Here is a 17,962-nt window from a genome sequence, read left to right on the forward strand (position 1 = left end):
GCCCTGTGAGTTCTATTGTCAAATTGCAGTGGTCGTGTCTGTGTAAAGGAAAGTAGTTATAAAACATAATTCATATTAAGGAGTATAAGGTTGCTGCAGTTTGACAGGATTTTCATCCTCTCTAGGACCAGGAGTTTTTCCAGAATTTCTTTACAACCATGTGACCTGTTTAGAACTTATCTGTATACCTAGGCGGCAGGTAGCCTAGTGGTCAATGGTTCGAATCCCTGAGCTGACAAGGTGAAAAATCTCTCGATGTGCCCTTGAGCAAGGCACTTAACCTTAATTGCTCTGGATAAGAGTCTGCTAAATTACTCAAATCTAAATCTGATCCCACTCCCATCATTGCCCATATAAATACCTTTTTACAACTACTAATTAATCACTGTCAGACCCTATAGGGTCCTGATTTATACCTGGTTAGGCTACATATTAGGAAATGCTCCGGGCCCCAGAGAAAACAATTTGCCCCACCACTCTGTGACTTGTGGTGCCACTTCACTGGTCCCAAAAATCATTGCATTGGGTTTCAAAGACTATTACTTGGGACTTGACACGAGGCGCAAAGATTGTTTAAATGTATTTTTATTGAACTTTAACTAGGCAAGTCAAACAAATTCTTACTTACAACTCCGGCCAAACGCGAATCCGGACGACGCTGGGCCTATGGGACTCCCAATCACGTCCGGTTGTGATACAGCCTGGAATCGAACCAGGGTCTGTAGTGACGCCTCTAGCACTGAGATGCACTGCCTTAAAACTTGAGACTTGCTTAGGACATGCAAAATTGTGACTTGGTCCCATCTCTGACTTTTACACCTTGTTTTTCTTTAGTATAATAGTTTTTCTCATTTTGTCAGTTCATAAAAAACCTGTTATTAGCCTTTATATGCGTAATAATGCGTACTTGATGAATGATGGATGGAACATATAAAAAAACAAATCCCAGGTCTTTGACTATTAGCCTATAATAAAATTAAATCACTCTCCAACCTCTTGATTTATAGTCTGTATTTACAGCTCACCATCAGGACCAGCCCATACCAACACAGCGCAGATTGTCTGTGTTTCTCCTTCTCCGTGCGTAAATCTGTTCTCATGGCGCATCATTCGTCTCCTCTCTACAGTACTAAATCAATGCAATAGAGGCTCCACCGTGTACAGTACCGTCTTACTGCATGTGAGACTTTATTAAGAAATTGCATTTCAGCACATAGGGGGTGTTGCCACAAAGTAGCCATATTGAATGAATTGAGACGTTCCGCTGTCAACCATCGCCGTCAACCCAACTAGGTCCCGATGAAGACAGCTCCTCGTAAATTCTACTCCCCACACTTCTCTTCTTCACGATGGCCGCCACGGACATAGACATTTTCGCTGTAAGTATCCTAGAGATTTGCTGCGTTTCACAAACATCGTGCATTAACAGCCTAGTGCATTATGCATAGCCTACGTTGCAGTGTGCCTACCGGGATATTCTGGTATACGGTAGTAGCTGAGGCGCATATGCAGCAGCTAAAGTGGGGTATCATCAACACCCGGAGAGCAGTGATTTCCTTCCCGTAGACTAGATAGCTTTTGAGGAACGGAAGCCTATTCTTGACGCATAATTATGTCGACCCTGTTCTAGGTTGTTTATAAAATGTTAATTGATGCTAGGTATGCAATTGACGCATTTTATACGTTGCACTTCTGATATTGCTGATATTGACACCTCATTCTGCTGTCATTCAGAGGTTAAACCAATAGCCACTCGATGCTACATTGTATCAATTCGATCCACAGATGTATCATTTGCCACTGTCAGTGAAACATTGTAACAGTTTTAGAACGTGTTTATTGTAGCCACGCAGGCATTTCATGTTTGTCGAGAGAAGAGGGTTGACACATTGTAACTACATCACTACAATGAATGGTGGGAGAGTTCAACTTTCAGTGCAACTCTAGCTAAGAGGCTAGTTAGTTTGAGTTGTTGTGAATTGAAGCTAACCTGCGGATAACAGGATAAGTAGGTAAGTAGCAGCCACTTGTCTCTCCATGAGGGAACTGAACGAATCCTCAGTTCAACAGTAGTAGAACACACACTCTGAGGACGTGTGTATCTGTCAACATATGACATCCTTCAATGTTTGTTCGTAATGGCAGCCTACTGAATTAGAAATGGATCCCCAGGCCAGAGGGGTCATAACTTATGGTTTGAACACAGGCTACTTATCTTCATATCCAAACTACTTATTTTCACTCATTCTGAGCACATAGTTATTTAGTTAGTCCTTCAATTAATCACTGTAGTTCAGTTTGCAACACACACACACAAACACACACACACACACAAACACACACACACACACTACGCCACATGGATGTGAAGCGGATGACAGATTGTGTTTGTTAAGGGTGTGAAATAACAGCTACACAGAGGGATCTTTGTGTGTGTGTGTGTGTGTGTGTGCGTGCGTGCGTGTGCCTGCGTGTGTGTGTGTGCGTGCGTGCGTGCGTGCGTGTGTGTGTGTGTGTAGAGCACTGGGCCAGTGGCACAGACGATTGTTGTGTTGTCCTCATGGCTAGCCTTCTGTGCTGTGAATAACAACATGCTGTGTTCCTGTAGACGGCCCAGCCTTCTGTGCTGTGAATAACAACATGCTGTGTTCCTGTAGACGGCCCAGCCTTCTGTGCTGTGAATAACAACATGCTGTGTTCCTGTAGACGGCCCAGCCTTCTGTGCTGTGAATAACAACATGCGGTGTTCCTGTAGACGGCCCAGCCTTCTGTGCTGTGAATAACAACATGCTGTGTTCCTGTAGACCATCCTTCTGTTTTTTTAAATTGAACCATTATTTAACTAGGCAAGTCAGTTAAGAACAAATTCTTATTTACAATGACGGCCTACCCCGGCCAAACTCCGACGACGCTGGGCCAATTGTGTGCCGTGTTATGGGACTCCCAATCACGGCCGGATGTGATACAGCCTGGAATCAATCCAGGGACTGTAGTGACACCTCTTGCACTGAGATGCAGTGCCTTAGACAGCTGCGCCACTCGGGATCCCAAACATGCTGTGTTTCTGAAGACGGCCCAGCTCTCTGTGCGGTGAATAACAACATGCTGTGTTTCTGAAGACGGCCCAGCTCTCTGTGCGGTGAATAACAACATGCTGTGTTTCTGAAGACGGCCCAGCGGTGAATAACAACATGCTGTGCGGTGAATAACAACATGCTGTGTTTCTGAAGACGGCCCAGACGGTGAATAACAACATGCTGTGTTTCTGAAGACGGCCCAGCTCTCTGTGCGGTGAATAACAACATGCTGTGTTTCTGAAGACGGCCCAGCTCTCTGTGCGGTGAATAACAACATGCTGTGTTTCTGAAGACGGCCCAGCTCTCTGTGCGGTGAATAACAACATGCTGTGTTTCTGAATGCCCAGCCTTCTGTGCATTGAATAACATGCTGTGTTTCTGAAGAGCCCACTGTCGGTGAATCCCAAACAACATGCTGTAGTCACTACTTTTGACCAGGACCTTCTCTCATCATTAATAACTACCTGCTGTGCCATTTGAAGACTCAGTCTGAAGCGGTTCAGTGTCTGGGAAAATGGATTGCATGGACTGCATGTTAATATTCTGGGTTAAATATAACCTAGCATTATTCAGGCCTTCATCCTGGGTTAAATATAACCTATAATTAGAGTCAGGCCTTCTTCCTGGGTTAAATTTAACCTAACATTAGTCAGGCCTTCATCCTGATTTAAATATAACCTCGCATTAGAGTCAGGCCTTCATCCTGAAATTGCCAAGAAACTGAAGATCTCGTACAACGCTGTGTACTACTCCCTTCACAGAACAGCTTCATTAAATAGTACCCGCAAAACACCAGTCTCAATGTCAACAGTGAAGAGGCGACTCCAGGATGCAGGCCTTCTAGGTAGAGTTGCAAAGAAAAGTACATAATATGATTAATATGGGCAGAATAACACAGACACTGGACAGAGGAACTCTGCCTAGAAGGCCAGCATCCCGGAGTCACCTCTTCACTGTTGATGTTGAGACTGGTGTTTTGCGGGTACTATTTAAGAACAGCTTCAGTTAACTTGAGGCATCTGTTTCTCAAACTAGAAACTTTGATGTACGTGTCCTCTTGCTCAGTTATGCACCGGGGCCTCCCACTCCTCTTTCTATTCTGGTTAGAGCCAGTTTGCGCTGTTCTATGAAGGGAGTAGTACACAGCGTTGTACGATATCTTCAGTTTCTTGGCAATTTCTCGCATGGAATAGCCTTCATTTCTCAGAACAAGAATAGACTGATGAGTTTCAGAAGAAAGGTCTTTGTTTCTGGCCCTTTTGAGCCTGTAATTGAACCCACAAATGCTGATGCTCCTGATACTCAACTAGTCTAAAGAAGGCCAGTTGTATTGCTTATTTAATCAGGACAACAGTTTTCAGATGTGCTAGCATAATTGAAAAAGGGTTTTCTAATGATCATTTAGCCTTTTAAAATTATGAACTTGGATTAGCTAACACAAACAATGTGCCATTGGTACACAGGAGTGATGATTGCTGATAATGGGCCTCTGTACACCTATGTAGATATTACATTTTTTTTAAACAGCCATTTCCAGCTGCAACAGTCATTTACAACATTAACAATGTCTACACTGTATTTCTGATCAATTTGATGTTGTTTTAATGGACAAAAAAAATGTGTTTTTCTTTCAAAAACAAGGACATTTCTAAGTGTCCCCAAACATTTGAACGGTAGTGTATATTTTTTGTTTACATATTTTTTGTTTACACATTTCTAACATGTGATTGTCTCTCCTCAGAATGAAGAGGAGCGTTGCCTGGAGCTGGGTGGCCATGTTGGGTTTGACAGTCTTCCAGACCAGTTGGTCAGTAAATCAGTCACACAGGGATTCTGCTTCAACATCCTGTGTGTCGGTACGTGACGTCTGATTCCATTATTACCTCCAGCCTGCAACATCTTAACACGTCTCAGTTCTCACTACAGATACAACTCCAGCCTTAGTGCCAGTCTATTTCTACTGTAGCTAAAGGCAAGGATCTTTTCTGAATGCAGGAACCCAGGCTAAAACATCTTAACACATCTCAGTTCTCACTACAGATACAACTCCAGCCTTAGTGCCAGTCTATTTCTACTGTAGCTAAAGGCAAGGATCTTTTCTGAATGCAGGAACCCAGGCTAAAACATCTTAACACATCTCAGTTCTCACTACAGATACAACTCCAGCCTTAGTGCCAGTCTATTTCTACTGTAGCTAAAGGCAAGGATCTTTTCTGAATGCAGGAACCCAGGCTAAAACATCTTAACACATCTCAGTTCTCACTACAGATACAACTCCAGCCTTAGTGCCAGTCTATTTCTACTGTAGCTAAAGGCAAGGATCTTTTCTGAATGCAGGAACCCAGGCTAAAACATCTTCAGTCACAGCATTTTTATTTTCTCACTCACATCCTTTTTAAAATGTCCATCTTATTTTCTACTTTTCTCTCTTTTTCTTCCTCTCAGGTGAGACAGGGATAGGGAAGTCGACGTTGATGAACACGCTGTTCAACACACTGTTTGAGGCCGAGGAGGCCAGCCACTACCAGAACGGTGTGTACCTGCGGCCCAGGACCTACGACCTGAAGGAGAGCAACGTTCAGCTCAAACTGACCGTAGTCGACACCGTGGGGTTCGGGGACCAGATCAACAAGGAGGAGAGGTGATAGTACTGCAGGAACAGCTGGGTGCTTCGTTAGCGAGGCGGATAGGAGGTGGTTTGGTGAACCACACTCGCGTGATGAGTAACCTTGCCTGACATCTGGTTGGGATTGTTTAGCTCATGGATTTGTGTAGGTACTGTAGGGAGAGGAATAGCATCAGGACTGTTCAGTTAAGGGTTCAGGTTGGGGTTAGTCATTAAAATAGCACTTCTTCTTGGATGGTTTCTAGATACTGAACCTACTTTCATTCAGTGGTTAAAGGGTATTCAGACAGGCTGTAGCTATAAGAAGACCTAAGTTGGACATTCAGCATTCTTCCTCAAGCCCTCTCAGTGGCCCTCCAGCCAACACACATACAGTGTAAAGGCTTGGCATAGCTTAAGGCTTTGGGTCTTTGTGCAGCCATGAATGGGGAGGGAAGAGTAGGGAGAGGATGATAAGAAGGGCATAATGACATCTGAAAAGGATCTTAAATAGTCTAACAACAGGGGAGTGGGAAAGTGAATGTTTGGCGCGGTGTTATCGTGGTGGTTTGTAACCCAGATACTCTACTATTTCTTTCTTGAATAGCAAGGAAAACTTTCTCTGATATTTATTTTCTGGTGAAAATGCGAGGTTGACGAGGTTGAGAATAAATACGGTCTATGTTTTCAGACCCTGTATTGTTTTATCACTTTTCTCAGGAATGTGATTATTCCCGATTTTTAATCAGGAATTCTTGCTTTTCTAACATTCTCCATTGACTTGTAATTGAAACTGACCCTATTCCCAAAGCCCAAATCCTGATCACATCCATGTTTGTCTTTCTGTGCGCTGAAGCTTCAAACCCATAGTGGACTACATCGACACTCAGTTTGAGACCTACCTGCAGGAGGAGATGAAGATCAAACGTTCCCTGTTCAACTACCAGGACACCAGGATCCATATCTGTCTCTACTTCATCGCCCCAACCGGACACTCTCTCAAATCACTGGATCTGGTCACCATGAAGAAACTGGACAGCAAGGTAACGTTTGAAATACACTATATAAAAGTATGTGGACACCCCTTCAAATTATTCTATTTGGCTATTTCAGCCACACCCGTTGCTAACAGTTGTATAACATCGAGCACACAGCCATGCAATCTCCATAGACAAACGTTGGCAGTAGAATGGTCTTACTGAAGAGCTCAGTGACTTTCAACGTGGCATCGTCATAGGCCTGTCTTAATAACCTTTAAACACTGAATGAAAGTAGGTTCAGTATCTAGACCTTTCCGAAAAGTCAGTTCTACAAATTTCTACCCTGCTCGGGCTCCTGAGTGGCGCAGTGGTCTAAGGCACTGCATCTGAGAGCTAGAGGTGTCACTACAGACCCTGGTTCAATTCCAGGCTGTATCAAAACTGGTGGTGATTAGGAGTCCCATAGGGCGGTGCACAATTGGCCCAGCGTCATCTGGGTTAGGGATTGGCTGTGGTAGGCTGTCATCGTAAATAAGAATTTGTTCTTAACTGACTTGCCTAGTTAAATAAAGGTCCAATACAAATAGAGCTATCAACTGTACGTGCTGTTATTGTGAAGTGGAAACGTCTAGGAGCAACAAGTGGTAGGCTACACAAGCTCATAGAACGGGACCACCGAGTGCTGAAGCGTGTAAAAATGGTCTGTCCTCGGTTGCAACACTCACTACCGAGTTCCAAACTGCCTTTGGAAGCAACGTCAGCACAATAACTGTTTGTCGGGAGCTTCATGAAATGGGTTTCCATGGCCGAGTAGCTGCACACAAGCCTAAGATCACCATGCGCAATGCCAAGTGTTGGCTGGAGTGGTGTAACGCTCACTGCCATTGGACTCTGGAGCAGTGGAATCACGTTCTCTGGAGTGATGAATCACACTTCACCATCTGGCAGTCCGACGGATGAATCTGGGTTTGGCAGATGCCAGGAGAATACTACCTGCCCGAATGCATAGTGTCAACTGTTAAGTTTGGTGGAGGAGGAATAATGGTCTGGGGCTGTGTTTCATGGTTTGGGCTCCATAGTTCCAGTGAAGGGAAATCTTAACGCTACAGCATACAATGACATTCTAGACACTTCTGTTCTTCCAACTTTGAGGCAACAGTTTGGGGAAGGCCCTTTCCTGTTTCTGCATGACAATGCCCCCTTGCACAAAGCGAGGTCCATACAGAAGTGGTGTGTCGAGATCGGTGTGGAAGAACTTGACTGGCCTGGACAGAGCCCTGACCTTAACCCCATCAAACACCTTTGGGATGAATTGGAACGCCGGCTGCGAGCCAGGCCTAATCGCCCAACATCAGTGATCTGACCTCACTAATGCTCTTGTGGCTGAACGGAAGCAAGTCCCCGCAGCAATGTTCCAACATCTAGTGGAAATCCTTCCCAGAAGAGCGGAGGCTGTCATAGCAGCAAAGGGAGGGGGGACCAACTCCATATTAATGCCCATGATTTTGGAATGAGATGTTTGACGAGCAGGTGTCCACATACTTCTGATCATGTAGAGTACACACACATTCTTGTATTAGGAGCTGCTCTGACACTGTTGCAGGAAAACATTTTTGGACATTGACGTGTTAGTATCTGAAGCATTGGACATCATACAGTTCAACAGGTGCTGTAGGCCTGAAGGATACTGACAGGTGTTCAGGTTCAGGCACAACCAGTTACATTATTATCTCAAAGTAGAGCTGCATTCCATTTTGATGCTTGTATTTGTGTCAATCCAGAGATAATTATTTATTTTTTCAACATGGTAGACCTGCTGATTCAAACGCTGCTCCTCCCTATACTCCAGGTAAACATCATCCCCATCATTGCCAAGGCAGACACCATATCTAAGAGCGAGCTGCACAAGTTCAAGATCAAGATCATGTCAGAGTTGGTGAGCAACGGTGTTCAGATACACCAGTTCCCTACTGAGGACGAGGCTGTCACCGAGATCAACTCCTCCATGAATGTGAGTCTGACGCACACACACACACACATACACACACACACACACACACACAATTATACACACACAATTATACACACACACGCACGCACACACACACACACACACACACACAATTATACACACACACACAATTATACACACACAATTATACACACACACGCACGCACACACACACACACACACACACAATTATACACATACACACACACAATTATACACACACACACACACACACACACACACACACACAATTATACACACACACACAATTATACACACACACACAATTATACACACACACACAATTATACACACACACACACAATTATACACACACACACACACAATTATACACACACACACACAATTATACACACACACATACAATTGTACACACACAAACATGGACACACACACACCCTTGTCACATCACAGTGCAGTTGTGTATGCCAGGCACCTGTACACTGTAATCAGATTGCTTGCCTTCCTGATTTACTGTGTCAGCCGAGGAGCCGATGATTGATTGATTGATTGATTGATTGATTGATTGATTGATTGATTGATTGATTGATTGATTGATTGATTGATTGATTGAAAGAGACAACAGTGTCTTCCTCTTCTTCAATGCTTTAAAAAAACACCAGCTTATTTGTGACATTAACAGGGGGTTATACATGCTGATGATATTATAACAGGGGCTGATATTATAACAGGGTTTATACATGCTGTGATATTTTTAAAGCTGATGATATTATCAGGGGTTATACATGCTGATGATATTATAACAGGGGTTTATACATGCTGATGATATTATAACAGGGGGTTATACATGCTGATGATATTATAACAGGGGTTATACATGCTGATGATATTATAACAGGGGGTTATACATGCTGATGATATTATAACAGGGGTTATACATGCTGATGATATTATAACAGGGGTTATACATGCTGATGATATTATAACAGGGTTTATACATGCTGATGATATTATAACAGGGGTTATACATGCTCATGATATTATAACGGGGGTTATACATGCTGATGATATTATAACGGGGTTTATACATGCTGATGATATTATAACAGGGGTTTATACATGCTGATGATATTATAACGGGGGTTATACATGCTGATGATATTATAACAGGGGTTATACATGCTGATGATATTATAACGGGGGTTATACATGCTGATGATATTATAACAGGGTTTATACATGCTGATGATATTATAACAGGGGTTATACATGCTGATGATATTATAACAGGGGTTATACATGCTGATGATATTATAACGGGGGTTATACATGCTGATGATATTATAACGGGGGTTATACATGCTGATGATATTATAACAGGGGTTATACATGCTGATGATATTATAACAGGGGGTTATACATGCTGATGATATTATAACAGGGGTTATACATGCTCATGATATTATAACAGGGGTTTATACATGCTGATGATATTATAACAGGGGTTATACATGCTGATGATATTATAACGGGGGTTATACATGCTGATGATATTATAACGGGGGTTATACATGCTGATGATATTATAACGGGGGTTATACATGCTGATGATATTATAACGGGGGTTATACATGCTGATGATATTATAACGGGGGTTATACATGCTGATGATATTATAACAGGGGTTATACATGCTCATGACAGTCCGATGATGAGTTATATAGAGTTACTAAATGTTCCCATATTAAATGAAATCCTTTGTTCCAGGCCCATCTGCCCTTTGCTGTGGTGGGGAGTGTTGAGGAGGTTGAAGTGGGTAATAAGATGGTGAAAGCCAGACTGTACCCCTGGGGAACTGTACAGGGTAGGTATCTCTCTGATCCTGTACCCCTGGGGAACTGTACAGGGTAGGTATCTCTCTGATCCTGTACCCCTGGGGAACTGTACAGGGTAGGTATCTCTCTGATCCTGTGCCCCTGGGGAACTGTACAGGGTAGGTATCTCTCTGATCCTGTACCCCTGGGGAACTGTACAGGGTAGGTATCTCTCTGATCCTGTACCCCTGGGGAACTGTACAGGGTAGGTATCTCTCTGATCCTGTACCCCTGGGGAACTGTACAGGGTAGGTATCTCTCTGATCCTGTACCCCTGGGGAACTGTACAGGGTAGGTATCTCTCTGATCCTGTACCCCTGGGGATCTGTACAGCGTAGGTATCTCTCTGATCCTGTACCCCTGGGGAACTGTACAGCGTAGGTATCTCTCTGATCCTGTACCCCTGGGGAACTGTACAGGGTAGGTATCTCTCTGATCCTGTACCCCTGGGGAACTGTACAGGGTAGGTATCTCTCTGATCCTGTACCCCTGGGGAACTGTACAGGGTAGGTATCTCTCTGATCCTGTACCCCTGGGGAACTGTACAGCGTAGGTATCTCTCTGATCCTGTACCCCTGGGGAACTGTACAGGGTAGGTATCTCTCTGATCCTGTACCCCTGGGGAACTGTACAGGGTAGGTATCTCTCTGATCCTGTACCCCTGGGGAACTGTACAGGGTAGGTATCTCTCTGATCCTGTACCACTGTGGAACTGTACAGCGTAGGTATCTCTCTGATCCTGTACCCCTGGGGAACTGTACAGGGTAGGTATCTCTCTGATCCTGTGCCCCTGGGGAACTGTACAGGGTAGGTATCTCTCTGATCCTGTACCCCTGGGGAACTGTACAGGGTAGGTATCTCTTTGATCCTGTACCCCTGGGGAACTGTACAGGGTAGGTATCTTTCTGATCCTGTACCCCTGGGGAACTGTACAGGGTAGGTATCTCTCTGATCCTGTACCCCTGGGGAACTGTACAGCGTAGGTATCTCTCTGATCCTGTACCCCTGGGGAACTGTACAGGGTAGGTATCTCTCTGATCCTGTACCCCTGGGGAACTGTACAGGGTAGGTATCTCTCTGATCCTGTACCCCTGGGGAACTGTACAGGGTAGGTATCTCTCTGATCCTGTACCCCTGTGGAACTGTACAGCGTAGGTATCTCTCTGATCCTGTACCCCTGGGGAACTGTACAGGGTAGGTATCTCTCTGATCCTGTACCCCTGGGGAACTGTACAGGGTAGGTATCTCTCTGATCCTGTACCCCTGGGGAACTGTACAGGGTAGGTATCTCTCTGATCCTGTACTCTGATCCCCTGGGGAACTGTACAGGGTAGGTATCTCTCTGATCCTGTACCCCTGGGGAACTGTACAGGGTAGGTATCTCTCTGATCCTGTACCCCACTGTGGGGAACTGTACAGGGTAGGTATCTCTCTGATCCTGTACCCCTGGGGAACTGTACAGGGTAGGTATCTCTCTGATCCTGTGCCCCTGGGGAACTGTACAGGGTAGGTATCTCTCTGATCCTGTACCCCTGGGGAACTGTACAGGGTAGGTATCTCTTGATCCTGTACCCTGGGGAACTGTACAGGGTAGGTATCTTTCTGATCCTGTACCCCTGGGGAACTGTACAGGGTAGGTATCTCTCTGATCCTGTACCCCTGGGGAACTGTACAGCGTAGGTATCTCTCTGATCCTGTACCCCTGGGGAACTGTACAGGGTAGGTATCTCTCTGATCCTGTACCCCTGGGGAACTGTACAGGGTAGGTATCTCTCTGATCCTGTACCCCTGGGGAACTGTACAGGGTAGGTATCTCTCTGATCCTGTACCCCTGGGGAACTGTACAGGGTAGGTATCTCTCTGATCCTGTACCCCTGGGGAACTGTACAGGGTAGGTATCTCTCTCTGATCCTGTACCCCTGGGGAACTGTACAGGGTAGGTATCTCTCTGATCCTGTACCCCTGGGGAACTGTACAGGGTAGGTATCTCTCTGATCCTGTACCCCTGGGGAACTGTACAGGGTAGGTATCTCTCTGATCCTGTACCCCTGGGGAACTGTACAGGGTAGGTATCTCTCTGATCCTGTGCCCCTGGGGAACTGTACAGGGTAGGTATCTCTCTGATCCTGTGCCCCTGGGGAACTGTACAGGGTAGGTATCTCTCTGATCCTGTGCCCCTGGGGAACTGTACAGGGTAGGTATCTCTCTGATCCTGTGCCCCTGGGGAACTGTACAGGGTAGGTATCTCTCTGATCCTGTGCCCCTGGGGAACTGTACAGGGTAGGTATCTCTCTGATCCTGTGCCCCTGGGGAACTGTACAGGGTAGGTATCTCTCTGATCCTGTACCCCTGGGGAACTGTACAGGGTAGGTATCTCTCTGATCCTGTACCCCTGGGGAACTGTACAGGGTAGGTATCTCTCTGATCCTGTACCCCTGGGGAACTGTACAGGGTAGGTATCTCTCTGATCCTGTACCCCTGGGGAACTGTACAGGGTAGGTATCTCTCTGATCCTGTACCCCTGGGGAACTGTACAGGGTAGGTATCTCTCTGATCCTGTACCCCTGGGGAACTGTACAGGGTAGGTATCTCTCTGATCCTGTGCCCCTGGGGAACTGTACAGGGTAGGTATCTCTCTGATCCTGTGCCCCTGGGGAACTGTACAGGGTAGGTATCTCTCTGATCCTGTGCCCCTGGGGAACTGTACAGGGTAGGTATCTCTCTGATCCTGTACCCCTGGGGAACTGTACAGGGTAGGGTAGGTATCTCTGATCCTGTACCCCTGGGGAACTGTACAGGGTAGGTATCTCTCTGATCCTGTACCCCTGGGGAACTGTACAGGGTAGGTATCTCTCTGATCCTGTACCCTGGGGAACTGTACAGGGTAGGTATCTCTCTGATCCTGTACCCCTGGGGAACTGTACAGGGTAGGTATCTCTCTGATCCTGTACCCCTGGGGAACTGTACAGGGTAGGTATCTCTCTGATCCTGTACCCCTGGGGAACTGTACAGGGTAGGTATCTCTCTGATCCTGTACCCCTGGGGAACTGTACAGGGTAGGTATCTCTCTGATCCTGTACCCCTGGGGAACTGTACAGCGTAGGTATCTCTCTGATCCTGTACCCCTGGGGAACTGTACAGGGTAGGTATCTCTCTGATCCTGTACCCCTGGGGAACTGTACAGGGTAGGTATCTCTCTGATCCTGTACCCCTGGGGAACTGTACAGGGTAGGTATCTCTCTGATCCTGTACCCCTGGGGAACTGTACAGGGTAGGTAGGTATCTCTGATCCTGTACCCCTGGGGAACTGTACAGGGTAGGTATCTCTCTGATCCTGTACCCCTGGGGAACTGTACAGGGTAGGTATCTCTCTGATCCTGTACCCCTGGGGAACTGTACAGGGTAGGTATCTCTCTGATCCTGTACCCCTGGGGAACTGTACAGGGTAGGTATCTCTCTGATCCTGTACCCCTGGGGAACTGTACAGGGTAGGTATCTCTCTGATCCTGTACCCCTGGGGAACTGTACAGGGTAGGTATCTCTCCTGTCTGATCCTGTACCCCTGGGGAACTGTACAGGGTAGGTATCTCTCTGATCCTGTACCCCTGGGGAACTGTACAGGGTAGGTATCTCTCTGATCCTGTACCCCTGGGGAACTGTACAGGGTAGGTATCTCTCTGATCCTGTACCCCTGGGGAACTGTACAGGGTAGGTATCTCTCTGATCCTGTACCCCTGGGGAACTGTACAGGGTAGGTATCTCTCTGATCCTGTACCCCTGGGGAACTGTACAGGGTAGGTATCTCTCTGATCCTGTACCCCTGGGGAACTGTACAGGGTAGGTATCTCTCTGATCCTGTACCCCTGGGGAACTGTACAGGGTAGGTATCTCTCTGATCCTGTACCCCTGGGGAACTGTACAGGGTAGGTATCTCTCTGATCCTGTACCCCTGGGGAACTGTACAGGGTAGGTATCTCTCTGATCCTGTACCCCTGGGGAACTGTACAGGGTAGGTATCTCTCTGATCCTGTACCCCTGGGGAACTGTACAGGGTAGGTATCTCTGATCTGATCCTGTACCCTGTACCCTGGGGAACTGTACAGGGTAGGTATCTCTCTGATCCTGTACCCCTGGGGAACTGTACAGGGTAGGTATCTCTCTGATCCTGTACCCCTGGGGAACTGTACAGGGTAGGTATCTCTCTGATCCTGTACCCCTGGGGAACTGTACAGGGTAGGTATCTCTCTGATCCTGTACCCCTGGGGAACTGTACAGGGTAGGTATCTCTCTGATCCTGTACCCCTGGGGAACTGTACAGGGTAGGTATCTCTCTGATCCTGTACCCTGGGGAACTGTACAGGGTAGGTATCTCTCTGATCCTGTACCCCTGGGGAACTGTACAGGGTAGGTATCTCTCTGATCCTGTACCCCTGGGGAACTGTACAGGGTAGGTATCTCTCTGATCCTGTACCCCTGGGGAACTGTACAGGGTAGGTATCTCTCTGATCCTGTACCCCTGGGGAACTGTACAGGGTAGGTATCTCTCTGATCCTGTACCCCTGGGGAACTGTACAGGGTAGGTATCTCTCTGATCCTGTACCCCTGGGGAACTGTACAGGGTAGGTATCTCTCTGATCCTGTACCCCTGGGGAACTGTACAGGGTAGGTATCTCTCTGATCCTGTACCCCTGGGGAACTGTACAGGGTAGGTATCTCTCTGATCCTGTACCCCTGGGGAACTGTACAGCGTAGGTATCTCTCTGATCCTGTACCCCTGGGGAACTGTACAGGGTAGGTATCTCTCTGATCCTGTACCCCTGGGGAACTGTACAGCGTAGGTATCTCTCTGATCCTGTGCCCCTGGGGAACTGTACAGGGTAGGTATCTCTCTGATCCTGTGCCCCTGGGGAACTGTACAGGGTAGGTATCTCTCTGATCCTGTGCCCCTGGGGAACTGTACAGGGTAGGTATCTCTCTGATCCTGTGCCCCTGGGGAACTGTACAGGGTAGGTATCTCTCTGATCCTGTACCCCTGGGGAACTGTACAGGGTAGGTATCTCTCTGATCCTGTACCCCTGGGGAACTGTACAGGGTAGGTATCTCTCTGATCCTGTACCCCTGGGGAACTGTACAGCGTAGGTATCTCTCTGATCCTGTACCCCTGGGGAACTGTACAGCGTAGGTATCTCTCTGATCCTGTACCCCTGGGGAACTGTACAGGGTAGGTATCTCTCTGATCCTGTACCCCTGGGGAACTGTACAGGGTAGGTATCTCTCTGATCCTGTACCCCTAGGGAACTGTACAGCGTAGGTATCTCTCTAATGATTCTGTACATTTATACATTTATAGAACCATAAAAATAATTTGTAAAGTGGACAACACAGTAGCAGATCACACAGTAATTAAAAGTCCATTTTCTATACTACTGATGCAAGCAGAGCAAGACCCCAGAATCAATAGGTCTGGGCTAGAAAAGTGAATACACATCATCAATGCATCGATATTACGCAATCACTAGAGACCCATATCATTAATGCATCGATATTACACAATCACTAGAGACCTATATCATTAATGCATCGATATTACACAATCACTAGAGACCTATATCATTAATGCATCGATATTACGCAATCACTAGAGACCCATATCATTAATGCATCGATATTACACAATCACTAGAGACCTATATCATCAATGCATCGATATTACGCAATCACTAGAGACCCATATCATTAATGCATCGATATTACGCAATCACTAGAGACCCATATCATTAATGCATCGATATTACACAATCACTAGAGACCTATATCATTAATGCATCGATATTACACAATCACTAGAGACCCATATCATTAATGCATCGATATTACACAATCACTAGAGACCCATATCATTAATGCATCGATATTACACAATCACTAGAGACCTATATCATCAATGCATCGATATTACGCAATCACTAGAGACCTATATCATTAATGCATCGATATTACACAATCACTAGAGACCCATATCATTAATGCATCGATATTACACAATCACTAGAGACCCATATCATTAATGCATCGATATTACACAATCACTAGAGACCCATATCATTAATGCATCGATATTACACAATCACTAGAGACCCATATCATTAATGCATCGATATTACACAATCACTAGAGACCCATATCATTAATGCATCGATATTACACAATCACTAGAGACCCATATCATTAATGCATCGATATTACGCCATCACTAGAGACCCATATCATTAATGCATCGATATTACACAATCACTAGAGACCCATATCATCAATGCCAATATAAAATAAGACTTTAATTATTATTTTCTCAAATGCGTATTGTTGTTAACTTGCTATTGAATGACCAGTCCCTTTCAAACTATAAGGTATTTGTCACCATATTAAACCAACCATATAACCCAGTCCTGCTGTGTTGTGCTCATCAGTGGAGAACGAGAGCCACTGTGACTTTGTGAAGCTGAGAGAGATGTTGCTGAGAGTGAACATGGAAGACCTGAGAGAGCAGACTCACGCCAGACACTACGAGCTCTACAGACGCTGCAAACTGGAGGAGATGGGCTTCACAGACACAGACCCCGACAACAAACCCTTTAGGTGAGACCAGCTCTCGTTCAACGATACATAGCGGGGCAGGTTGTCGACTCTTTTTTTGGGGGGCTGAAGGTTTGTCATCAAATATGCAGAATATAAACTGAAATTAGACCAGTGTTAGAAGTGAAAATAAGGCCAAAGCATCAGAACACCTAGATGTCCAGGGCCCGGCGACGACATCTACAGTCAGGAGCAAAAGCCCATGGACGTCTCACAGCAGTCAGACGCAGTAATACACATTCTACAATGAAATATAGACACCCTATTCCCTACCTAGTGCACTACTTTTGACCAGGGAACCCTGTTCCCTACGTAGTGCACTAGGTAGGGAACAGGGTGCCATTTGGGATGCATCCATATGCCTGTTTAACTGTAACTACCTTGTCTTCCCTCACCAATCAGTCTGCAGGAGACGTATGAGGCCAAGAGGAAAGAGTTCCTGGGGGACCTGCAGCATAACGAGGACGACATGAGACAGATGTTTGTCAACAAGGTGAAGGAGACCGAGGCAGAGCTGAAAGTAAAGGAGAGAGAGGTAATCATTCACAAGGTGAAGAAGACCGAGACAGAGCTGAAAGTAAAGGAGAGAGAGGTAATCATTCACAAGGTGAAGGAGACCGAGGCAGAGCTGAAAGTAAAGGAGAGGGAGGTAATCATTCACAAGGTGCTTCTGGGAGTTCAAATCAAATCAAATGTTATTTGTCACATACACATGGTTAGCAGATGTTAATGCGAGTGTAGCGAAATGCTTGTGCTTCTAGTTCCGACAATGCAGTAATAACCAACAAGTAATCTAACTA

At 45.8% G+C, this 17,962-nt stretch overlaps 1 protein-coding gene across 2 annotated transcripts in view; it reads left to right on the forward strand.

Annotated features, from left to right (window-relative positions):
• Positions 1 to 1,083: 1,083 nt before the first annotated feature.
• The window catches only part of LOC115125695 (septin-8-A-like), a 35,536-nt gene continuing 18,657 nt past the window's right edge, over positions 1,084 to 17,962 (forward strand). Inside the window, exons 1-8 of one of the 2 annotated variants that reach the window (XM_065019938.1) lie at positions 1,084 to 1,379; positions 4,819 to 4,933; positions 5,523 to 5,718; positions 6,539 to 6,725; positions 8,512 to 8,673; positions 10,423 to 10,519; positions 16,997 to 17,165; positions 17,565 to 17,697. In XM_065019938.1, coding sequence (XP_064876010.1) covers positions 1,350 to 1,379; positions 4,819 to 4,933; positions 5,523 to 5,718; positions 6,539 to 6,725; positions 8,512 to 8,673; positions 10,423 to 10,519; positions 16,997 to 17,165; positions 17,565 to 17,697 — 1,089 coding nt within the window. In that variant the 5' untranslated portion in view covers positions 1,084 to 1,349. The remainder of the gene's footprint in view (positions 1,380 to 4,818; positions 4,934 to 5,522; positions 5,719 to 6,538; positions 6,726 to 8,511; positions 8,674 to 10,422; positions 10,520 to 16,996; positions 17,166 to 17,564; positions 17,698 to 17,962) is intronic. The other variant, XM_065019939.1, reaches the window with a different exon arrangement.

This window comes from Oncorhynchus nerka, linkage group LG6, assembly GCF_034236695.1.
Source record: "Oncorhynchus nerka isolate Pitt River linkage group LG6, Oner_Uvic_2.0, whole genome shotgun sequence".
Taxonomy (NCBI): domain Eukaryota; kingdom Metazoa; phylum Chordata; class Actinopteri; order Salmoniformes; family Salmonidae; genus Oncorhynchus; species Oncorhynchus nerka.